Genomic DNA, 25,918 nt, shown 5'->3' with positions numbered 1-25,918 from the left:
AAGGGACTGCATGCATGATGACATCATTTACAGTGTAATTAAATCAGTATTTTCCATGTGTCACTGTATATGTTCTGTCTGAATAAAGCTTCACTTTACATAGGAGAAACACTGCACAGTCATGTTCATAAAAAAGGCTGTTGGTCCTGAGCGAGGAAAACGGGGAACCTCATGTGTACCAAGATGAATTAATTTTTTATTTTGTATTTGTAATTTATTTAGGTTTGTTTCATTATTTAACATACAGAAGAATCATTGCTGTATATAAAGTGCAAAATCAGATTTCACCTATCAGTATTTAAAACAAGGAAATAAATCTGTGGTAGCTATGGACTACTGTAGCTATAGACTATTGTAGCTATCGACTTTTGCACTTTAAAATGTTTCCTTATTAAATAAACCCCAAAATGTCAGTGTCACTGACATCGCAAGCCAGATTTTTTTTTTTAAGTTTGGGATAGAGCAGGGAAAGGGTTATGGCCTTTGTCAAATTTGCATTGCTGTCTCTGTTTCCGCTGCGGAGATTCCCTCTGTTTGTCCTAGTGATGGCTGTTACCAGAACAGAGAGTGGAAGAAAATAATTTTAGAATTTTACTGTAGTCACCAAAACAAGAATAGAGAGGATATTGTCCAATGGGGACAACTGTACTTGTGGCATCTAAGAGGGGAGAGATCTCCTCTCACTACCTAGAATGTTTCTACAGGAAGTTAAAGCGCATTTTCAGTCCACTAAATCACTTTTCTCCCCTGCACAGTTATTTTATTTTTTTTAAATTTAGGCTCCAGCTTAGGTAGAATGACTTGCCGCTGCTCCCACAGCCTCCTGGGATATCCCTGTCATATATCTCAGCAGGCTGCATGAGCAGGGACACAGAGCAGCCAGTAGATGAACCTGGAGCATGTCATCTGGTTCCGGATGTCTGAACTCAGAAGAGGTCAGTGACTGAGGAGGATCAAGATGGCGACGCAGGACCCAGGCTATGGCAGCAGAGCAGCGGATAGTAGCAGGACAATTGCTGGATTCGCTGTCCAGGTGAGTATGTGAATTGAAGATGACCTTGCCTAACAGGTAAGAGGGGTTAAAAATGCCGCGGGGGTAAAGTTCCTCTTTAAGGGAAATCTGCCCAACAGTACACAGTTGGAAAAAAGGAACCCAATGGTTTTACCATTCACAACGCTATCCAAAGTTATTTTAAAAAATGGCTTTAAATGTACTTTCATTTAGATCACATGACTCTCAGGCATTGCTTTGTTTTTCTGTTGTTTAATCTGCTGCTTATTGGAGTTGATTGTTGGGGTTCACTAAGAAATCACTGGACTTGACAACTGTAGTGTGCTCTTGTTCTGTTTTATGAAACATGCCTAAAAGAAACCTGACAGTGCTTGTACATGCAGAAGTTCACAAACTACCTACATTAATTGTAGGCAATCATTGGGGTTGATTTACTAAAGGTGTAGAGACTGCTCATTGGGCAAAGCGAATGTGCACTTAGCTTAGTAAATAAAGTGAAGTTGTGTTCACTTTGAATACCCAAGCATGTGTACGGAAAGTTAAAAAAACTAAATCCTAGCATGCACGTGATTGGATGGTTGAAGTAAACATAGCTTCACTTTATTTGCCAAGCAAAGTGCACATTCACTTTGCTATTTGGACAGCCTTTACTCGTTTAGTAAATCAATACCAGTGTCTCGAGTGTCTGTATATAAGACAGTGTAAATAACTTTTTTCTTCTCCCACCAAATCTACTGATTTTCTATTGCCAGTTACTCAACAACGGCAACAAGAACTTTACAACAGAAAAGTTTTCAAACCAAACATTTGGCATCAGTTTCAAAATAAAACCAATTTCTGCATTGTTTTAGTCTGAGCAAAACAGTCCAAAAAACATGAATCGCACACTAAGTGCTTACTCATTAAGGTCCTTCTAAGTAAACAGCTAGTGTGCGAAACGCGTCAAGGCTAATCACTTTGATGTCTGATTGTGGTGTGCTTCCAAGTTCTATAATAGACCTTCAGTCCAGCAATAACCATAACACACCCATTTTTTGGACTATATTGCGAATACTAGGACTGGGCAAGGTCTGGGAACCGCAGTTGATTCCTGCATAGGTGAATGTAAAACTGGCTCCATTGCAGCAGCAGCAGAGACTTTGCTATATTGGTTCAGTCTTCTTAACATGTGATCTTATCTCACACATGATCGAATGGCTGTGAAGACTAGAGGGAAAGAGTCTGGACATTTTGCCCATAGCAACCAATCAGATTAAATCTTTCATTTGATAACGCAGGTTAAAAACTGCAAGCTAAAATGTGATTGGTTGCTATGGGGGCTGTCATTACTGTCTCTGCTCCAGTGCACGTGTCTACTGACCAATGGGCTGGTGTGTTCATTTGCCTTAGATAAGATTAGGAATCAGGTAAGCAGTTCTGTTGCATATCTGCCTCAAGCCACACTTACTGTGTAAGTGGTACCAGAAACCGGTTTTGTATGGCTCATCAGTGACTATTCCCAATTCTCTGAAAGCTATTTGTTATCACTGAGCGGTAAGTGGATTTGTGCATGACGTGATGCTAGACCTGGGCACACAGACACATACCGTGACCTGCTGACATGTACAGCACATGATATGCCTCATCTACAGAATCTTCACCAGTGTTTTTTCAGCTCCTGTCCAAGACACATAAATTCATGGCTCAATAGGAAACTCAAAGTAAAGATGTTTCTAGTAGCTGTTGGTGGCTCGATTACCTGGGGACCATTGCCATTATTTCAATAAACAGCTCATAAATGTAATAGTTATTTCACAAATGCCTTTTGCAGACAGTGTTACCTTATGTTTTTCTCATTGCATTGGTCTGCAACCTTCCGATAACCAAAGGGATTAAAAACTAAATCCCGGAACAGTGACTGTGCACTGACCTCTAATGTTCCAGAAAAGTTATGAGTGAACCTTGATTTTCACCCTTCTGTATATTTACTGCTGAAGTGCCCTGCCGTTTAATACACTCGGGGCCCAGCAGCAAGTTCGCTAAAATAAACAGGCTTTTCTACAGTTTGAAAAGAATGCTGAAAAGAAACAGCTAATCGGGCCCTGGAATGTTTTATGAACGAGCAGGTTGTTTAGCAAGATCCAAGTGAAATGGAAAGTAAAATGGAAGCTGAACAGACACTGATAAAGACTTTTGTATACTTCCTGTCCAGCCCCACACACGTGTGTTCGTTGGGTTGCGGGGACCGTGTCCCTGGACGGCTCTGCTTGGTGCTGATTCTTATACTCTTCCGTTTTTTTCTCCTGCTCTGATTCTGCTTTCAGAGAGAATCACAGTGAAATTGAAAGACGTCGGAGGAATAAGATGACACAGTACATCACAGAGCTGTCCGACATGGTTCCCACCTGCAGTGCCCTCGCACGCAAACCTGACAAGCTCACCATCCTGCGCATGGCTGTGTCCCATATGAAATCCATGAGAGGGACAGGAAATAAATCAACAGACGGAGCTTATAAACCCTCCTTCCTAACAGAACAGGTGCTGATGCTTTGCAAACTCTACTAACTATATATATTTACAGGGCATATTTAAGCTGGCTATAGACTACCTGAATATGACCAGACAATTACTAACTATTAATGGTGTAAAGCTCATTTCCACCTTTGTAAGGGATTAGCATTTATTGTGGTAATGTAGAGGTGCAGTGATGATGTATATGTGTGTCCATTTTCATGACTCACATTGCTGGCTTCTTTAATTTTTTAGTGGGCCTGAGTCCTACAAATTGAAGATTTTCTTTACAGGAAACTCAGTCTGACACTGGGGTGGGATTGACTTTTAAATCAGCTGACCCCCTCAATGTGAGTAATTGTAACAAAGCCACTGCACACCAAATCTACCTTTCTATGTCACAATACACTGTCTGGGGGGTTTGCCACTATGAATACTAATGAATAGGGGATAGAGAGCGTTAATTTACACAGACTGGTTGCAGAGCACAGAGGCCATTTCAAAAGGAACCATGAGGAGATGAAGAGGACAAAAAAAAGTAAGTTTCTGTGTTCATATACAGCCGCAAAGGTGGAAATGGGCTTTAAGCACAACTCCAGCCATAATGTGTTTGTTAGTTTGATATAGGGAAGGAAAAATTTTGCTTATTACTGTTTTTGTCCCTTTCAAGGAGATCTCCCCTTGTTTCTTGTTTTGGGAACACCCATGTGGTGTCGGAGTGTGATGGTTTGTTACTGGAACATGAACCGAGTGGAATACTCCTTCATAGGGACATAAACAGAAAAGATCTCTTAGAGTACCAAAACTAAAAAAAATGTCTGGAATTGGGCTTTAGGGTTTTAAATATAATGGATAGCTGGTGCATCGGTTTGATAATATTTACAGCATCATAAAGATCCTTTCCTGTATTTCTCTGTGTCTATTTTCACATCACTGAGAGACAGGTTATCAAACTGAACTTATTCAACTGATGCAAATCAAGGTGGTTAATTCGAAATGTGTTTCATAGTATTTCTGTGATTATTTTATTTTACAAACAACACATATATTATGAATTACCAGTTTCTGTTGGACACACTGGGGTTGATTTACTAAAGGCAAATAGGCTGTTTACTCTGCAAGGGAATTTTCTCTTAGTAAAGGAATTTTCCCCTAGCTTAGTGAATGAGGTGAAGCTTGCTGACATCCACCACTCAGTCACATGCCAGCAAAAATACATTTTTACCCTGCAGGTGATTGTGTATTCTACAAAGTAAATGTTCACCACATTCACTAAGCTAAGTGAAAATTCCCTTGCAAAGTGAACTGTCTTTTTGCCCTTAGCAAAACAACCCCACTAGATTAAAGCACTGTTAAAGACTAAAAAAGACACTGACATAATTCTCATGATTGTAACAGCAGACATGTACACATATGAACTGGTATAATAAAGCTCAATTGACCTTGAGCTGTCTAAGGTACATTTTGTATGTGGACATGCTGTTTTAAGAAGAAAAAAAAAGGCTTCCATTTCTGAGCTTATGAAAATTCTGGTTGTCTGGAGTTGTCTGGCTTCAAAAGGAGATCAGCAATGGCAGCCTTCATATTTCTCTCAGTACAGGTTTCCTTTAAAGTGAACCTGCTGTGAAGCAAAATGCCTAAGTAAGAAGCTTGATATGGCAGCTGTCATTCTACGGACCCAGGTTTAATACTAGTTTAAAGGCACCGACACCACTTGCACAGGTTCAGCATCCCTGAGTCTAAATTAGTGGGTGGTCTGAGAGCATAGCAGCTTCCATCTGTGACTTCTTACACAGGTATTTTGGCTCATGACAGGTTACCTTTAAATATCCATCCCGTGTGCAAACATCAACATAAAAGAAAAATAGATAAGAGATATTAGGAAAGGCTTAAAGTGACACTAAACTCAGGATTTAAACCTTAAAAATGCATTCAATTACCCTAACTATTAACAAAAATGTATCTTATTTGTGTATATCTACTTTTGTTCCCCATGGTCCCTGTGTGTGAAGTACCCACCGCTCCAAGCTCGCTCCTGTGATGAACTACAATCTTGCATTTGGTTTACTAATTTGTATTGCGATTGTAGTCCATCCCAGAGTGAGCTTGGAGTGGTGGCTACTTTACAACATACAGGGACCATAGTGATACACAGATAAGCAAAATTTTTGTTAATAGTTAAGATACTTGAATGTATTTGTAAGGTTTAACTCCTGAGTTTGGTGTCACTTTAATTTACTAAGATACAGTGCTAATAACATATGTGGTTTGCAATAACTACAGCTATTTCCAGCCAAGTGACTGTTATTTTCCACTCTCCTGTCATTGTCAGCACATGAGTGCATTTCTGTAACAGGCTGTAAAGTGCACATTGCCAAAATGCACGGTACTATGTGTGTTGCCCTGCAGTAACATTCATTTTGAATAGCTACCCAATGCACATACCAAGCATGCAGTGCGGTTGGTATGTGCATTGGGTGGCAATGCAAAATGTACAATGAATGTACAATAGTTTTAACGTGTGTGTCTGTAGCCTATAGACTGGCCAGTAATCTGGTTGAATTCTGACTCTGATGATGGTTATTGTCCCCTCACTTCTCTTGTTTTTTCCTTTACCAGGAGCTAAAACATCTCATACTGGAAGCTGCCGATGGCTTTCTGTTTGTAGTGGCATCGGAAACGGGAAGAGTCATCTACGTGTCAGACTCACTCACTCCTGTGCTAAACCAGCCTCAGTCAGAATGGTTTGGAAGTACCTTGTATGAGCAGACACACCCCGATGACATTGAGAAGCTTAGAGAGCAACTGTGTACGTCAGAGAACTCCATGACAGGTTGGTTCTAATGGTGGCATGTTAGGAAATTGATATAGGCGCTAATAAATTTTTTTTAGCTGTAGCCTTTTTTTCACTATATACTTCACATTATGAATTATTCCCCCTGAAATCTGGCCGAGCTATCTCAAGAATAATATTGCTTAATTTTGTAGATGCAGAAGATGAGTGCTGAAAACAGCTATTGCCTCATGTATAAAAGTATCCGATAAAAATGTCAGTGTGGCTCATATCAAACAAGTTCTCCTTTTCATCTCAGATTAGACATTGAAAGGAGGAAGCTGATTGCTTTCTTAGAAGTTACCTAGATGGATATTTTTGAATGCAATATGTTTACTAAAGTTTTCAAAAAAGAAAGCAGGGACACACAAAAATAGTATATGTAGTCACAATATGTGGTTCTCCAAACAAACTATGTAGCATATGCCATTGTCTGTCATTAAAGTGGACCTTTACCCCCTTTCACTAAAAATCACATCAGCATGCAGCTCTGCATTCTGATTTAAAATCATCTTACATTCTTTAGTTAAACAAACATATTTTTCATTTACTTTCAAGTAGAGTTTTTCCACTTCCTGGTCCATTTTGGCACAAATGAAGTCATATGCCAAAGCGTTGCATCCTGGGAAGGTTACATCAGCAGAGCATTGCTGGGAAATCTTATCTGCATCATTTAATCATCTGAGATCATCTGATCTCATAAGATCTCAGGGAAAGGCATTTTCCTCCTCTCAGATGATGTGCATGGTCGCATGTCCTGGTCACATGTGTCAGAGTTCCAGGAAGTAAAGTGAGATCTAGTAACCTGCCCTTAGTTAAAATGGCCACTATGAGAATAGGAAAGAAAAGAGAAGTAAGGTATGCAAAGAATGCAAAGCCTGCAATTATCTAGAAGTATGTGTTTGTAGATTGTCATTACTGTACTAAACATTTCTAAAGGTGTGTTTGTTGTTACTTTAAAGATATGGGTAAAGCTCCTCTTTAACATTGTTTCCATTTGAACCACGATCGATGGCCATAGTAGGAAGCACAGATATGATTAACAGGAATCAGATATTCACAGCCCTTGCAGATCTATTTATTGAATATGTCTGATATCTGAATTACAAAATCAAATATGTATAAATGATATGTACCATATTTTTCTTGCCACACAGGTGATCAACAAATCAACTTTAGCATAGTTACTGTAGAAAGGTCCCAGCCACTCTTCCATCAAAGACTCATCTAAAATATATTAGTGAGAAAACCTGCCAATCTTGATACAAATGGGTGGAGTAGGGGAGAATGTTCCCTATTTAAGGCGAAATAGAGCCAGACAGGTGAAAAAAAGAAAAAGAAGGGGGGGGGGGATTAGGAAAGGGGAGGTCGCCCTATAAAGGATCAAGCAGAATTACAGGTGAAACTCGAATAATTCGAATATCGTGCAAAAGTAATTGCAGTAAGTGCTGCAAAAGGGGCCCAAACCAAGTACTGAGTACATATGCATGCTTGTACTTTTCAGAGGTCCGATATTGTTCTATGTACAATCCTTGTTTTATTGATTGCATGTAATAATCTACTTTTTTGAGGTTGTGGATTTGGGGTTCTTGGGGTTTTCATGAGCTGTAAGCCATAATCATCACAATTATGACAAATCACGGCTTGAATTATCTTGCTTTGCATGTAATGAGTCTATCTCATATATTAGTTTCACCTTTTAAGTTGCATTAGTGAAATAAATGAACTTTGCACGATATTCTAATTATTCGAGTTTCACCTGTATATTGCATCCATGGATTCCCCGTCAGCTCAAATTGGATTTGTCAGATATATCTTTATAAATAAGACATGGTTTTACCTTTGCTTTATCGGACTACACAGGCCATGCAATTAATAGTAATGATAAATAAGGAAACAGAATATTGCCCTGGCCTATTATTTGGGGTTAGGTTAACACACATTTGGAATGAGCCAACCACTTAATATCTTCAACTCGTACTCGTCAAGACATATAACCCAAGCCCCGAACAACTTAAAACATTATTAGAGGTCATAAAACATATTGTCCACTTACCTTGTGAGTGACATTGCCGCTAATTAAGTAGTGCCTATGATTAGGCAAAGGGAAGGGAGGGCAAGAAACTTGCCAAGACCAATGCTTCAAACTGACGAAGAAGCAAGCTAAGGAGAGAAAAGTAGAGTTCCTGGTACCAGACCATTGGGTTTCCAGTCTTCCCCCTAAAATTCAGAAGTTCAGTTCTTTCTTAGAGACAGCAGGCTTCCGTTCCTTCTTCCCAGCTGCTGCCTTCTGACTTGAAAAATACAAAAATAGAGTGACAAGAAATGTCCCACCAAGCAATACCACAGAAATATTCCTAATTGCCCTGCAATTCGTATTTTTGAATTGTGAAGGGCTTAGATGTCCCAAGGGACCATTACTGTGATCCTTTCTTGTGGATAATGATATTCTGATATTTATAAGTGACCACTGCCACTGTTTGAGACCTTTTCTTGCAACATAGAGGAATCCCTAGCCTGGTACCACCTCTGTTTGCTGTGGGAAGGAGCTGCAGTCCCCGATTTCACTTGCAGCTCTAATGGAAGTTTAAAGAGTACCGCAGATTGACAGTTCAGACATAATGGAGGGCTATGAGGAAAGGGAGACTACTAATGCTTCCCAGAGGAGCCCAAAGCAGGGTCCAGGCTTGTAAAGTGGAAATCCCCATTCGAAGTAAAAAGAAAAACAAAGTAATAATGCTGCTATAGAAAAGGCAATAAAATTCCAGCTTGTATGTTCTTAAAACCATTTCCTCTAGTGAGGTTCTTGAAGACTTCATGTCAAACACACCTCAAGTGAAACAAGAGTCTGGCCACAGCAGCAGGAATGTACTTCCTCAGTGGTTTTCAGCCTTTTAAAAACATGTTAAACATTTATTTGTGGCTATAGATCAACGTTGAAACTGACTTTGGTGTATCCAAGTGCAAATTGCTATGGACTTAGAAACATTTTGACGTGTTACTATATTTATTATTATGCACATGCAGCATGTCTTAAAATTACCTGTTGAAGCATTTCCAGGATTCATATCTAAAAGCTGAATTCCAGGCAAACAGCTAAATACCCAGTTGAAATACATATATGGGAGCTGTTTAACCTCCCAAAGGATTCGTAGTTCTGAGAATTACACAGCTCTGCCACATAGCACAGCCTTGTCTGAAAGGGCAGCATGCCTCTTTATGACAAAAGAAGATTTTTTAAATTGACTTTTGTTGAAGGAGCTGGTATGAAAATTCCGGCCTGAACAGTGACATTACTGCCAATCTCCTGAAATCACTGTTCAGGTATTCAGACAGCAGCAAAGAATGCAATAGCCAGGTGGGAGGATTTCCCTACCCACGCTGTTTAGCCTGGATGAAGGAATCAAGCATTTTTTCGATAAGGCCAGCTTTAACCTTGCAGGATGGGTTAGAGGGAGAAGGGAGAGTGGGGGGTTAATATTTTGCCTGGATTGGGTCGTTTTTACCATTTTTTATATGTGCCTGGAGTTTAACTTTAAGTTTGATTATTCCAAAGCCAAGACATTCAAAGCACCGAGTCTCTGGTCTTTAAAAGCATTTGTCGGCTTCTAGAAGGCTAACTAACTCCTGATTTTTCCATGACTTTGTTCACCCGGGTTTAAAGAGCTGTGTAGCTTCTGCATAATCATAAAGGTTTATTCATTTTCATCCTTTGTTATATCAAGTGTTCACCTTCCATGAACGAGACCAAACATCTGTGGGACACGGTGTACGTATATAATCAAGAGCATTACCCGGTAGGTAGAGCCTTGCCTGATGCACCACTTCAGCTTCCACAGCAGGTTCCCCAAAGCCCCGCAGTGCTCGGCAGGCTCCTGGCAGCAGAGAGTTCCTGACAGTTCACAACGGTCTAGGTTTAAGGTTTCACCGTTTCTTCCTGCAGTTTGTTATGGCAGATGTTTTGCTGGATCCATTTCTGCTTCTCTTCAGAGTCAAATATTTATTCACCCTGCCTTGTTTTGCTTCTCTATTTGGTGGTACTTGAAAATGTTTAAAGTTCAGCAACTTTTCCCTGGCTTTGTTTTATTTTAGTTGTGATATTTCCGAGTGTTCGAGCGCACAAAAAAATACCCCTAAAAAAAGTTTATTTTTCTTTCTTAGCTTGCTGCAGAAAAATTCCACAGGTTTCCTGAAGGGCTGGGCAAAATTCCTTATCAGCTGGATGTTCTGTCAGTGTGTTCTGCCCTTCTCATCAGCCATTCTGTCTTCATATCGGAATCACATATGTAGTATAATCCATATCGCATCTCTTTTCCTTCACCTAGACACCCTAAAAATGACATACTGGTTCTCTTTCACCCACTTATTATGGCTGAGCCTGGCACTCATATCAATCTCGCAGCTACATCATATTTCTGCATTTTTAAACAGCCATGCCTTGTATTGGTTTCCTATTCTGTGCTTATTTTTTATTGCTGTTTCATTTTATTTATTTAAGATGCATAGGCTCATTTATAAAAGTGGATCTGTATTCAAATACCCACTAAAAGGGAACCTATCCATTCCCTAAAAATGTCAACTTAGAATGTTCATAATCTGCTCTATTAGCTGTTTCAAACACCCTCCGTTCTGCAAAATTTGCAGACTAAACAGCGCTGTTACCGACATGTAAATTATGTGGAATGGGAAGCACAGTGGCATAGTGGTTAGCACAACTGCTTTGCAGCATTGGAGTTCAAAGCCCAACCAGGGCACTGCCTGCATGGTGTTTGCATATTCTCCATGTCCTGGTCGCGGTTTCCTCCCAAACTCCAATTACACGCTTGTAGGTTAATTGGCTCTATTATGTGTATGTATGCATGTAAGTTCTTTGGGGGCAGGGACGTATGTGAATGTACAATATGTAAAGTGCTGTGTAAATTGTCAGTGCTATATAAATACATGTCAAAATGTTAGGAGCTAATTCTTCATCCTGTCTCTAATCAGTTCCCTGTATACTGATATAATCAAAGATTAGTGGCACATGCTTGTCACAGGGAAAGCAGAGCTGTATTTGACATGCAGACTGTGAATGACAGCGTTGCTTCGACTTCTTGCTGTTGCAGGCAAGATGGTTATCTTGGATGCACCATTGAGTTGTTGGAAAGTTCATATTTTGTAACAATTTCTATAAACACTGGGAAAGGATTTCTTTAAAGCTTTGATAATAATCCCACAGGGGGGGGATAAATAAAGAATGATGGCAGACGCCCATAATAAGTGTCCAGAAGCCTAGGCAATTGGTCACATAATCTCTGCTGCAAGGGAGAATCATCCGGGGTAAAAAAGTATCTTTCCAGAATACAATTTGGTGTACTTTCCTTAATTTTTTTTTGCATTTTATGGGCATTTTTATCATTATTAGTATTTTAGATTTAGGTTATCATTCTGGTATAAAGATCTCAATCATCATTTAAAGTTTCTCTGTATATATTAAAAGAAACCAATGTAATGCTAAATCCATTTTATAAAAAGTAAAGTTGCCCAACCCTACATAACGTAAAAAAAACATAGTTCTGCCTTGCAACTCTGGGGGTCCCCAATTCAAATCCAGATCAGGACATCTATCTGCATAGAGTTTGCATGTTCTCCCCGTGCTTAAAAGGGTTTCCCCCGGGTACTCCGGTTTCCTCCAGCACTTTAAAAGACATTCTGGAAGGTTAATTGGCTCCTGTCTAAATTGGCCCTTCTATGTATGTATGTATGTATGTGAGATAGGTTCCCTGGATTGTATTCTTCTTGAGGGCAGGAACCGATGTAACCGTGCGTTATGTAAAGCACTGCAGAAAAACTGTTTGAAACCTACTTCCACTGGAGTGGGAGAAAGGGGCATGGGTTAATAATTTTGAGAAGTCAGAGAAAAGAGAAAGTTCTCCAGGGTCTGGTGGGATTTATCTAGTGTCTAATGGGATATGTGTTTCCAGGTATTTAATCACCATTTGTTCCCACTTGATGGAGAAAGCGCATAATAGCATTGCCTCTAAAGTAATATTATGTTTAGTATCTCAGATATTCTTATACCATTCTAATGTGTTAAAACATCAGCATTTATTTAGCAAACCTTCCTATTTTTCCTTCTTTCTTTCACAGTTTAGACACATTAATCCTTTCCCTGTGCTCTCATCTCCTGGAATAATGACATGTGTCTTGGCACAGTCAAGAAACATGTTTTTAGTGGTGAAAGTCATCCTCTAAAAAACCCACAAAGTTTCTGGCCAGGTATCAAACACCCTCACAGCCCCTGCGGCCACTCATTTCCTTGTTGTTTTCCTGTGCCCTCATCTGCCTTTTTAATTTTTTTTAAATTTGGATTAAGTTAAGGTTCCATTTTTTTTGTGCAACCTCACAAGTTCCAGTTATTTGTAATATTTTTTTATCTTCATCTTGGGGACTCGTAAAAGAGAAAGCTTTGCTAATCACAGCTGTTGACCTACATTTTTATTTCTGTTTTAATGCTGTTAGAGTCATCATGGCTATTAACAAGAAGTGTGTTATGATTTACGATAAATAAAATTGAAGAGCAGCGGTGAGCCCAGTGTTGAACTCTGGACAGTGGATGATCTCCGAGTCATGCACATGATCCCCGCGCGCAGTGCCAGCTGTATACGTAATGCCGATTGCTCGATATTCCATCTACGTAATTTTAATCCCAGATCCAAAGCAATAATCTTATTTATTCACTGCAAAAATTGGAAATAAATAATACCAGAACCATATATATTTATATAGATGAGGAACCTAGACTAGGTTTACTATATACTTCTTTTATCCAAAACTGCAAAATACCGTTGCTGCCTGGATAAATCATTACACAGTTGGACAGCACTGGGTCTCTAAGTATTTGGGATGATTTGGTAATTACAGTCTTATATATGACTGTAGCTACTACCTTTGGCTTACCTCCTACTCCACTGAACAATTGAGCAAGTCTTGTTATGTTGAGTGAAGAGGGCTGTGTGAGGTCCAGACCACATACTTTCCAGCTTGCGTGTTGTAAAGTAGTCAACTCTCCAAGTTTGTTCCCATAATGGACTGCAATCTAATGATTAGTTTACTAATTTGTATTGATATTGTAGTCCATCACAGCATCAAGTTTGAAGCGGTGACTACTTTACAACACACACAGGGACTATGGGGAACAAAAGTAGCCCCGCCTCCAGAAGGAAGGACAGTGTCAGCACCAATTCAGAGATGACTTAAGGAACTACAGCCGAGTGATACACAAATAAGATACATTTTTGTTCATAGTTAGGATACTTGAATGGATTTTTAAGATTTAACTCCTGAGTTTAGTGTCACTTAAATAACAGTGCAGTTGCAAAAAAAAAAAAAAGTATGAGTATTTTTCAACATGAAAATATGCAGAAAGCTTGGAGTTTCTGCATCAATCAATAGCTAACACAGCACAGTATTCTACTACTAACATGAATATATTAATAAAATATATCATCTGCAGGCGGAAATAATAAAGTTATTTTCTATTATCAGCATCTATGCACAATGTACTTGTACTTATCTACTGTGCCTGTTTAACAAACAAGAGAAATCAAGGTATGAGATGATCAAGAGATAAAACAGAAAGACATACAGTCATGCCAGATGTTAGACTTGCCCAAGATTTTGGCTGTTAACAGGTGATAACTTTTGCAGTGCATGACTCTGTACAATCTATCTTCTCTAGAGTCAAATGATAGACGTATTGCTATATTAGCAGACAAATTCTTCGATATATAGGATTATAGTGACTGTCCTCTGAACTCTGATAATCTGTCACAGCTGGTTGTACTATGCCAGACACGTGTTCTTCTAACCAGCACCGCTTATAGCAGGACATGCCTGGCTACGGCTCTACCAAGCCATATGTCACACATAGTTCTGGTTTTATAACCACAGTCTAATTAATTAGAAAAACATGTAGCAGAAATCTCAAACTTTATTCTGCTACTGAAAGTCCAAATGAAATCAGATGTCTGTGTGCACCATCAGGAAGAATAGAAGAAAAAAAAATCAAAGTCTAACATGATATAATTATAGTGTTCAGTTTAAACTAGCTAAATACATTTACTACATTTTAAATTAGATAAATACTTTCCAGGTGCATCAAAACAAATGCAGGGTTATTCAGTAAAGGTTGAAGAGTTTTCAGAAGGCAGGAGAAGAGAACAATCTAGGACAACATAGCTGAACTGGAAAGTGAGCTGAATTGGAGAATTTTTCCAAATCAGCTATTTTGTCCTAGACTGTTCACTTCTCCAAACTATTCACCCTTCTGTGAATAGCCCTTATGGTGTTTAATGCCTTAGAGTATATTTTCTTTAGCCTAAATAGCTGTCTCCTGCCAGCAGTTGCAGAGTGGAACCCTTGCTCTCTGTGTGTAAGCAGTGGTCTCATTGCAGAGGACCCACATGCTCACTACTGAGCCAAACCTAGTTCTACAATCAGCAAAGCTCATACTCCCCAATGAGTGGAGAACTCCGGCACCGAATCAGCGGGGGTATTCTGGGAGATCAATGGTTCCCCACAGAAAGTAAGGGTTCTCGGGGATAGGCTTTTAACTCAGGCTGTGGCTGCATTTTAAAGAACAAAAATGGTAAGACTTTGCACACCTTTTGGTTTAATGCAACCGAAATGCATTTAGCAAAATGAGGCTGAAACTTCAGTTGGGCTTTAAAGTTTTTTTAAATTCAGTACAACTTTCTGATGATTCAAGGGTATAGTGGAAAATGGCTCAGTTATAGGCAATGGACAATAATTAGTATAATTCCTTGTGTTTAAAGTGCCAGCATATTACCCAGCGCTGTGCATTAAACAATAACAGGTGTAAGTGGGACACAGGGACACCCAGGAACTATCCAAGCAGCTCTTCCCTGCAATTTTATTCTGCAAGGCAGTAAACAAACACAGTTTCAATGCAGAAAGGCTTTGTACAGCAAGTCCATAGCATAAAGCAAACAGCATCTTTTCATCTGAGTCACTCAGGTCAGTTCCTGACCAACAGGGTGCTCCCCTAATGGGTATCACGTACCTGGCTGGAGACTGGTTGGATGAGGAGGCTCCCCTTGCACCTTGTGTCCCCCAAACTCTGAGGATGAGAACAGAGCCTAAGAAACAGCAAGTAGCACAGGTGCCAGTGTATGGGGCAACACCGTGCCAGGCAGAAGTCCAGGATCTGGATCGGGTAGATCAGAGCCGAGGTCACACCAGGCGGGCAGCAGGGTACCAGAGCAAAAGGCAGAATCGAGGTCAGACAAGCCAGGGGTCACACCAGGGGGAAGACTCCTACATAGTTGCGAAGATTTTGGCCTTCTGGCTAGAAGAAATACACGGCAAGACCTGCCACTTTGTATCCATCCACCTATAACTGGCCATCAGTAACACATCACAGCGGAAAAAGGGGTTAAATGCACATACGGATAACTCAAGTTTAGACGTCAATGATTTAAGAGACATTCCTTTATAACATCTTATCAGTATAACTACCAATATCGGAAGTAACATTGATCATCAAAATGGCAATTTAGCCTTATACCATCACTGATAAGCCTCTTTACAAGGAGTTACCATTTGTCTCTTCTATTCAATTATAAGTATTACTTTGTATCCGCAAGTGATTTAATATATGCAGAGGTCCTCAGCGGTAGGAGTAAGAAAGGTGCTTTGCTGCACCCAGGAAATTGTTTTCTCCCCCCATGGTCCTGAATTACATGTACATGTGAATGAGAGCACTTTATATAACCTATCTGCACATTAGAAGGTTCACTTTGGAATGTCATGCTTCATTTTTTTTTAATGGTAGTTAGTGATTAAATGGCTATGTTCTAAATGGTATTTATACCTGTACAATAAATTATTTTTGCATTTGACTTGCTTGTCCCAATCCTTTGTTAACCTCTTTAACTAGCTACTCTTGATAGCTGGTTTAACTTTTTGTGTATATGGTCTAGTTTGGTTATGGATCTGGTTGACATGCAACACTAAAAAAAGGGTAATTTAAATGGTTCTGATCTCCGGGCAGAAACAAAAACCTTTTTTTCTACTTCTCTGATTTACTTGTGTCTGTGGCAAGCTCTGCTTGAGCTAATGAGCTGTGTAAACTGTGTGCAATGGAAACAAATGAGCCTAAAGCTCTATCTGCTGGGCGAAATCAACAAGACAAATTTCAATATGCAATATTAAATATTTACCATACCATTTAATCTTACTCCGACATTTTCGTATTTGGCTCACTGTGCTCACCGGACAGTGGCAGAAGAAACCATTATTTTTCTGCCGGTATTGTTTGGCCACATTAGCATACATTCCAGCATCAGGCAAAGAGGAAAGGGTGGACCAGGAAAATTGTATTTTCCTTATCACCTGCGGCAGGGGTATAGGCAGTTGAGATGTGATTTACGGAACATGAAAATAGGAGACTGCATGACATCTGTTTATGCGCATATAAGGTTTAAAGTGTACACTAAAACTATAAAATCACCATAAATCTGAGCCAACGGATCGTTAGAAAATCCTTCAGACTCCATATACGTCATATGTCTAGGAAAGGCTAGTTCTCTTATTACCAGAAATATGAGTATCCTTTAAAAGTCAATGTGATGAAATTGTTAATTTAATAAGCGACTAAGAAGGAACATGAGTCATTCCATTTTGTTGTTTTCTATTCTTTGTTTAGGACGTATTTTGGACTTGAAAACTGGTACAGTGAAGAAAGAAGGCCAACAGTCCTCTATGCGAATGTGTATGGGATCCCGGCGTTCATTCATTTGCCGGATGAGGTAATAAAAACATCCTAAACAGTGTGCAGTTTGGAAATCTTTTGCCAAATGATGGCTCTCCAGTGGAATTACAGTTCCCATATTTTCTCCGAGTGCTGCTCCAGCAGCAACATTGCTGCATAAAAGGGAGGGGACTCTGTTAAAGGTTGGGAGGGGCTTTGCATTTCTGGGGTTCACCAATCATAGTTTCCTTTCTGCTCAGAAAGCTGTTGTTCAGCACTTCCTTCATAGGATGATTCTTCAAAACTGGAGAACAGACACTGAGCACATGCTTGTTGTTGCAAAACAGAATTCTTGTTTAAACTTTTCTTAAAGGGTTATTAAACCCTCAGGTGTTATTGCATATATCTACTGCTAGCAAGCAGTAGATATATGCAAAAAAAACAAAACAGTTGAAACGGGTTTAAACTTACCTGTGTCTTCGCCGTGCCCTCCCGTCCGAAAATCTGAAAAATCTCGGGCGGCTGCAATGGATCCTGGGGCGGGCGCATGCGCAGTTCAGATTTTCGGTCCGGAGACGAGGAGAGACACAAGGTAAGTCTATGGATAGCGTGCACCCGCATGCAGATCGGAGATCCGCGGCAGCGCTGGAGAGAAGGCTGGAAATAACAGGAAAGAAGAAGAAGATTGAATTAAGAGACATCACTTAAGGTAAGTGCTAACATTAACATTGGGGGGAGGGAAAAAGCAATGTTTACTTTTGGTAAATATATTATCTTCTATGCTATCTATAGACATAAAAACATTTAAAAAATAAAGACACGCTTTTTTCTGCTTCGATCAGTGTTCGTTTTAAAAAATAAAATATACATTTTATTCTATCAATGGACCCATTTAAAATTACACTAAAATTAGGATGCAGACTGTTTGCAAAAGTATTTACAAATAAAATATTTTTCTTTCAATTTTGGACTTTTTTTAATGAAACACAAAAAAGTAACAAACAAAAAAAGTGTAACTATTAATAATATTAATTAGTTTAAAAAAATAAAAAACAATTTAACTTGTAAAGTTGCTTTAACTGAGCTTATATGCAGATCACTCCTTTGATATAAATGAAACAGAGTAAATAAAAAGTAACAATACATTACATTGTATTGTATTTATTCAAAGTGTTTACAGACACTGTTCAGAAGCTCCGTTTTACAGCTTCAAATGCTGTATTACTTGCTGCCGTAGGAGCAGAGGGAGAGAGGAACAGACCATGTTATCTATGCCCTGTGTTCTTAGATGAAGGTTTTTGGGGGCATCTGGTTAATCGCTTAGCTTTTATTAGAGCCTTTGGAAGTTTTCCATATACTAATATGTTGATTACATGCCTTCTACTTGTGATTGCTGTGCAGTCCCCAAGCACCCAGACTTTACTGACTCTGTTGATTCCATTAACAACAAAAGTAAAGGGTTGTCTGACCTAAAATATATATTTTAATTGTATGTAGTGTCTGGTAGGCTGTCTTCTCCTGGTTTCGCAAGGTCTTTTTGCTGTAATGCTTGGTTCAGTTTCTGCTGACTTGACGTTGTTGGTGTTCCTGCTCACTTTTGGGTGATCTACCTAGCAAAATGCCATTAAAATGTTAGCACATTTACAACCTTTAAAGTTACTTTTGTGTAATTGCTATCCACAGATACAAAGGGACTCCTCTTCCTCAGCACGTCAGTCATAGTAACGCAGTTTTAGCTTCCTCTACCATACTGTGTGTAAGCTGTGCTGTGACTAAGCATGATGAAGTGTTTGGGGTGGTTGGGATAGATATATTTTTGAGGATTTTGGGTCTTAAGCTGCATACGGACATATGCAAATTTTGGATGCACTAGTCAGATTTCATATTTAGTTGATTTCCTTAATGGAAAGATGTTAATATAAACATTATATTTTTGCAGATTTGAATTCACAATTGCTATTATCGAGTTAAAAGCATAAAATATGTTGTGTGCAAAAGCATGGGCACCCCACCAGTCAACACTTACTAACAGCCCTTTTGTTGAAATCACAACCTCCAAACATGTCTTGTAGACAGCTAAAGTTCTTTACATTGCTTTACGTTTTTCCCATTCAACGGGGCAGGGTGCTTCTAGCTCAGACAGCTAGGTCATCAAGCATGTACTCCACCATCAACCTCTAGATTTTTAATAACTGATAATAATTTAATTAGGCAAATACATATTGCTATAACATTTGCATAAATATGTTAAATTTAAATGCTAAGTATACTTTCATGTAAAAATGAGGATCCTTCTTGCTCTCTAGTCATGCAGCCATAAAGCAAAATGGGTATTTATGTCCTACAAGAAAGGTGGTTTCCACTGTAAAGGAGGATGAGCCAATACAGCCAAATATTTCAGGGCAAACCATTCCAGGTGGTTCTGTGAAGCTTCTCATTTATCCAGGTCATGGTATAACTTGTAGTAGTTTGTCACATCCAACTGGACTTGTTCCATTATGTTGAAGACATTTTGGCATTCAATCAAGTCACTTCCTCAGTTCAAAACTGAGGAAGCTACCCGGATAATAAATGAAACCTCTTTAGTGCTGCATATCATGTCCAGTTAAATATGACTGGGGGGGGGGGGGGGGCACACACACAGCAAAAAAAATTACTGCTCATTCAGCTCCTATGCCAATCACACACAAGTTGTTTTGCCACTCTCTTCTCTAGTCATATATAGTATCTGCTTATACAAGGTGGGGTTTGGCTAACTGTTGCATGGCAGATACATACATGGCAGATGCATTCAGAATACTTTAGAGCCAACCATCGTTTTGCACCAAGACTCTGTAATTCCCATCCTAAGGTCCCAAATGAGCACCACAAAAGCATATCGCACTTACCCAGGCACCATTTAAGTGTAGGGGGCACTGATAATGGGGGAAGAGAAATCACAAGAACCTATCATTCTGCTCACCTCACAGCCAAAACTGTCACATCTGTTCCCACATGCCAGCTGCTCTCCAGGGATTAGCAGAGGTCAGCCTACATTCTGTATGCACTGATACCAGGACCCAAAGCTCATGATATTACTGGGCAAGTCTGTTTAGGTCCCTTACACCACTTCCTGTTGTAGCAGGGCTTGTGCATTGTTATGACTGCTGGCACTTGTAGATCCCATTACTATTTGTTGAACCTGGAGATGGAGTTTATTCTCTTGCAATAATGACAAACTGCTAAATGGCCAAAAAATCTCAGTATTGCACTGGGACCTGTGTCCCAGGATTCTTATGCAGCATACATTGCTTTTTAATGAAGAAGAAGTTACCTAGTTACATCTCACTTTTGGCTGCAGAGGTTGGGAAGGAGGTATAATCCTTGTTTCTTTATATAAAAGTATATTTCTGCAGAGACTGCATTAACTTTTTACTTTATTTATGATAGAAATTAGATTTATGGTAGAAATTAGATTTACACTAGGGTGCCTGTAAATAACCTTTCACTGAGAGTATCATAGCTATTGATGTGTTTGTTCACTCACAGATGTAATCAGAAACATTTCCCTGCTCTTTTGTATAGAAAGCTAGCAATCCATTATAATATAGAGGAAGAATGATATCTAAGTGTTGAGCTAGAGGTCCTTGTATGACTTTGAGTTAGAAGTAATGATAGAGGGCTTCTAGGGGCAGCTTTGAATGCTCTTGTTTCATTGCCGTGAAAAACCAGGCCCTGTGGGATTTCAAACATTGCTCATACTAATTAATAATCTTGGCATCTATTTAAAAATGATCTTACCGGCCTTAGCATGAAATATTAGCACTGAACAACAGACATGTGTAAAGGCTATTCGCCAGTCTGAATATTTTCTGTTGATCTGTCATCAGTATCATATAGACAAGTCACAAGCAATCGTATTCATCTATTTAAAAAAATGAGTATCTATAAACATTAATGTTTCTGTTGAAGTATTGCTGCTGTGTTGTGACTTGTTTAGAGTCCTAAATCCATTTTATTACCTGTTGTGTCAGAGATAGATTTACTGGAAATAGGAAAGAATGTTTTTCTAGTCATGATTGAGTATTACTTACTCAAATACAAGTACTGACTGTACTAGATGCAGTTGGGATACAGTTATACTCATGCACTCAATGTGCTTGAAGCTTCATAGATACTGGGAATCAATTTTTCAAACACCAAATATTCTGTTTGCGTTACATTTGCCTGCGGACCCTACTATTGGCCTCCTGGGGATTAGTTCCAGAACCATATGTGGCTCCCATCCCAAGACTGTTCTTTCTTTGCCTTAAGTGCAAAAATGCATGTCTCTCTTACCCCCAACCTTTCCTCTATGGAAACAGGCAGTTACGGCAAAATGTACACGGAAATGAAAATACATAAGTCCAGGTGTGTTTGGAGTGCATTTCTAAATGCACCTGGAAGCACGTAATTCTTTGCTATGGCTGAATGCACACCTAGACATTTAGTAACATAAGTCCCATATAATAGGTCGAAATTAATTTAGAGGAGCTATCCCTGCACAGAATCCCCTTTCAGGGAGGACTGAGTTGGTATAAGGGAGGTCGACCCAAATTGGGCTCGAACCGCATGTAGTAGCTGAAAGTAGGCCAAAAAATCAGACGGGGAGAGTCGTAGGTCGTAGCTGTGGAAAACCAAGCATCACCCCATTGGGACATAAATGAGACAGAGATTTAATGCCCTTCGAGGACCAGAAGGTGGCCGATGGTAGGTGCTGCAGCTCCGGGAGGGAAGGAAGAATTCATTGTTAACTCCAACACCGCAACTACTTATGCAGTGTTTTTGCACTATGACATCTGATACAAATCCTGATGTTCCCAGTTCATGACATAAGTTTGTAATGGGTATTTGACCCACTGATATTGTTGTAATGCAGTCTTCTGTGTTTCTTTAAAACTCTCCCTAGTTGTATGCTTTTTGTGTGAACACCTGAACCTTGTGAAGAATGTACATCCTTACTTCGTGGCAATATGCCTTATGGGTCTATTTGTCACCATTTGCTCTTGTTTTTGTTATGTTATAGTACAAAACTGGGATGTTTTTCCTTACAATAAAAAAAATTCTTATTAAAAAAATACAAGTTTTCAAATGTAGCAGCAAAACACAAAGCAAAAAACAAATGTAGCAGCAAAACACTGTCAGATTTATCACTCCATTATAATATTTATATTGGCTATGATGGCATTACTTTTGAGCTTACTTTTTATATTTAATGTAATACATCTCAGATCATAAGAAATTCAAGTTATGCACCTGTTCACACCTGCACACAAACACTGCAGCACGCATGGTAATGCACACATGCATTGTAAATGGGGTCTTAGAGTTACCATTTAAAAACACACTAAACTGCAGCTCATAGATGTGAGCCAGTCATATAGAAAAGTAAGGGAAAGCTAACTGAAGTGCATTTCCATGCAGTAAAATCCATCTGTTTTACTGCAGGAAAATGGACAAGTTTGAATAGACCTTAAACCAATTTCCACAAATGTGTCCTTTGACTAAAAAGTATTCATCTACACTACCTTGCATGGCGCATACTACAGTATTTCTCGGATTAGCTGTCTATGCTACAGTATGTACATTGGTTCTTTGATGATGAGTTGCAAATGGTAGAGATTACATCATTGCAGTGTCCTTTGAGACTCTGGTGGTGTGATGCAAGGTCACATAAGATGTGGGGTCTTTATGTTGACAAGAGACCTACAGGTTTAGGTGGTATAGCTGGTGACAAAGTGGTGATTATTTTCATGATTTTTTATTTGTTGTGTTGAAGAAAAAAAAAAACACAGAATAAAGGCAAGAAAACAGAGTAATTTACACTTAGCCACCAGCCAGATTTCCCTTCCAGTGCAGTCTAGTGCAGAACATGGCTGTGGCGACACCATGCAGGAACCCCCAGATTGTGGAAGAGACGGGGGGGGGGGGGGGGGTCTCTGTTGCTTTTGTTTCTGAATATGCAGTTCAGTAAATCTCTCTGGCAGTCAAATCACAATAGATCTCTGCACTTTAGAGGATACCTAAGATGATTTTATTGAAACACCAAAAACTGCTGTCTTCATTTAACTTTATTTAACTTTAGTTAATATGTGTTCCTTTAGATGTGGCAACGCTCCACTGGATCACCTTCCGCACAACAGAATCAGCACAATGAGGAAGAGATACAGGTAAGATATACGTTGCAATGGAAGCACATGGTAAGCACTAACTTGCATTGCTAAGGTTCTGAAGTCTGTCCTCACCAGAACATTATCTACTTACAGTTAATGTAGATTCCATAACCATGTGCTTTCCTCTTCAGTCCTGAAAAAAATGTATAGTTTTTTTGATATTACATTTTATTATAAACACTTTCTTCTCATGTTTTGTTTGATTGTCCCCACAATGCATTATTTATTATTTGCACATTTCGTAATGCCCCTACTTTGTAAAATGTTGCAGAAGAATATGTCAGTGTTATATAAGTAGAACATAGTGTAGGTTAGCCTGTTACCAAGAAAATACCGTGTTTCCCCGAAAATAAGACGTCTTATTTTTTTTTTTCTACGAAAAAAGACACTAGGTCTTTTTTTCGGGGTAGGTCTTACTTTCGGGGAAACACGGTATATGCAAGAGATTCTTCTGGAGTCAACCATCTGTATGTTGTACTTGTCACTTGCACTTGTTTTGTTCTTTCTTTTTATAATGAACTGCCTTTTGTGCTTGAGAGATTTGTTAGCGATCTCTCTTGATGGGAAGCACAGACACTAAATCACAAAGTCATGTGAGGGCCTGAAAGTTTAGTTTTGAGCTGAAATAAACGCACTGGAAACCTTGACAATTGGCCTTAAAAATAACTGTTTTGGGAGGGTAAAGTTCCTCTTTGACCCACCAATGTAACTGTCACCAAAACAGTTACTTTTAAGGCATGCCAATTGTCAAAGTTGCCAGTATGGTTATTTCATCCTCAACCAAACTTTCAGGCCCTGGCTGGTCTCATAGCTGATCATTTGTGCATGACCATGGCCACTGCAATTCAAATGGAGGGGAAGATGAGATGGCCCCTTCCTTGGCTGTAAAGGATAGGAGAGTGTAGCTCTGCTTTAAGTCAGGAAATTCGATTCTGAGAGAGAGAGAGAGAGAGAGAGAGAGAGAGAGACACGCACACATTAGGTTATTATATAGTTCTGAGCAGCAACTCATGATGCAATATGCAAAACGGTAAATATGAGCCATAACACCATTTTTATTTTTGCTGTGTGTTTGTTTTCCCTTCATGTTGTTTATCAAGACATTTTCGGTTTCTTAGTATGTATAACTCTGCCATCCATTTTAGGAATGGCCTGGGACCAGTAAAAGAAGGTGAAGCACAGTATTCTGTGGTCCACTGCACTGGATATATTAAGGCTTGGCCCCCAGCAGGTAAGAACACTCAAAAAGGAACTGATTGGATGTCTGGTCTACTGTGCTGGGGTCATTACAGTGACAGCAGAACAGAATGGGGGTGGAAAGGCCCTGCGGCAAAAATTATAAATGATAATTAAAGTTTGTAACAAAAAATTAAGGGCTTATAAATTAACTCTATTTCTCTTATGACAGACTAAACTGTATGTGCTATTGAGGCAAAACGACAGAATCAACGTAAAAAAAAAAAAATGTCTTTTAAAAATAATGAGACTCTACAGTATATTGTATAGGCATCGCCCATTGATTCAGTAATATGTCTTACAGTTTTACACTTGTCACCAAATCCACTAGTTTTTCATCAACTTTTTTGGTACTGTTATGGTGCAGATTAGTGTCCAATTTCATCATGATTATTACAGTACATTTATATTTAATCCAGTGTACTCTGGTTCTGGGTGTATCTGCAGCCCTAAATTAAGCATATATTAAAGCCAAACTAAAACCTCCAATTTTTCTCATTCATACTGATCAACAACTACTCTTACGTCAAACTGACCTATTGATTTTTTATTTTTTTTTAAACATGCTATATTTGCCTACCTACAGAGTAATCTTTGCATGCAAACTGACCCCAAGGAGACAGTGAAGGGATGGTTAGGCAGGTCACAACATCATTTGCAGTCCTTTTCATGTGACGTGCAAGCCATTTCATAAACCGCATTTTTTATGAGCACTCTGTGCAGATGCAAATTGACAACATTGATAATCTCCTTACAGGCTTGCGCACAGCTGCATTCCTAATAGTTCCACAGGGTGACACTGCTGCCATTATTTCACTGCAGAAGAAATAGCGTTGTCACCATGTTGAAGAAAGGAAAAAGAAAATGGTTTTACTGGCAGAATCGCCAGATATTTACTGTTTGTTATTTTGCTAAACTAAGAGTGCATTATTAAAGTGTATCTAAACTCAGGAACAAAAATTAAATATATTACAACTTACCAGTCTTTAGATGTGGTGGCTTCATTAGTTTTATTTTTTAAGCTTTATTTCCTTTGTTTTCACCTGGTGATCCTGCCAGTAACACGCTTCATGTCCTGGGTTGACAGCTCTCACTCATCATTGAATCTGTAGTGGAGAAGTATTGTCAACCTAGCATAGGAAGTGTGTTAGTACTTCAGAACACCCTCTCCTCTTCTTTATAACATAGGGGAGGTGGTAAGGCTGATAGTACTGCATTTCAGAGTCCACAGGAAGCTAGGAGCGTGCAGGATTTTTGGTAGGATCAGCAGGTATTCTTTAAAAAAAATTTGCATTGAACAGATATAACAGAGTTCTTTCAGTGGCGAAGGAGCACAAAGGAGAAGATCATTGGTAGGGCTTCCATACACTTTAATGATATGCGAAGCCTAGTTAACACACAGT

The 25,918-nt window shown here is 39.2% G+C and overlaps 1 protein-coding gene across 4 annotated transcripts in view; it reads left to right on the top strand.

Moving 5' to 3' along the window:
* ARNT2 (aryl hydrocarbon receptor nuclear translocator 2) overlaps window positions 1-25,918 on the top strand; it is a 90,954-nt gene that overhangs the window by 31,704 nt on the left and 33,332 nt on the right. For all 4 annotated transcript variants that reach the window (XM_018571875.1, XM_018571860.1, XM_018571851.1 and 1 more), the window contains 5 exons: window positions 3,316-3,529; window positions 6,122-6,335; window positions 17,044-17,146; window positions 23,211-23,276; window positions 24,425-24,510. In XM_018571875.1, coding sequence (XP_018427377.1) covers window positions 3,316-3,529; window positions 6,122-6,335; window positions 17,044-17,146; window positions 23,211-23,276; window positions 24,425-24,510 — 683 coding nt within the window. The remainder of the gene's footprint in view (window positions 1-3,315; window positions 3,530-6,121; window positions 6,336-17,043; window positions 17,147-23,210; window positions 23,277-24,424; window positions 24,511-25,918) is intronic.

Source organism: Nanorana parkeri, unplaced genomic scaffold (genome assembly GCF_000935625.1).
Source record: "Nanorana parkeri isolate BGI_ZX_2015 unplaced genomic scaffold, ASM93562v1 scaffold42, whole genome shotgun sequence".
NCBI classification, from domain to species: Eukaryota; Metazoa; Chordata; class Amphibia; order Anura; family Dicroglossidae; genus Nanorana; species Nanorana parkeri.
This window is presented reverse-complemented; position numbering and strand designations above follow the sequence as displayed.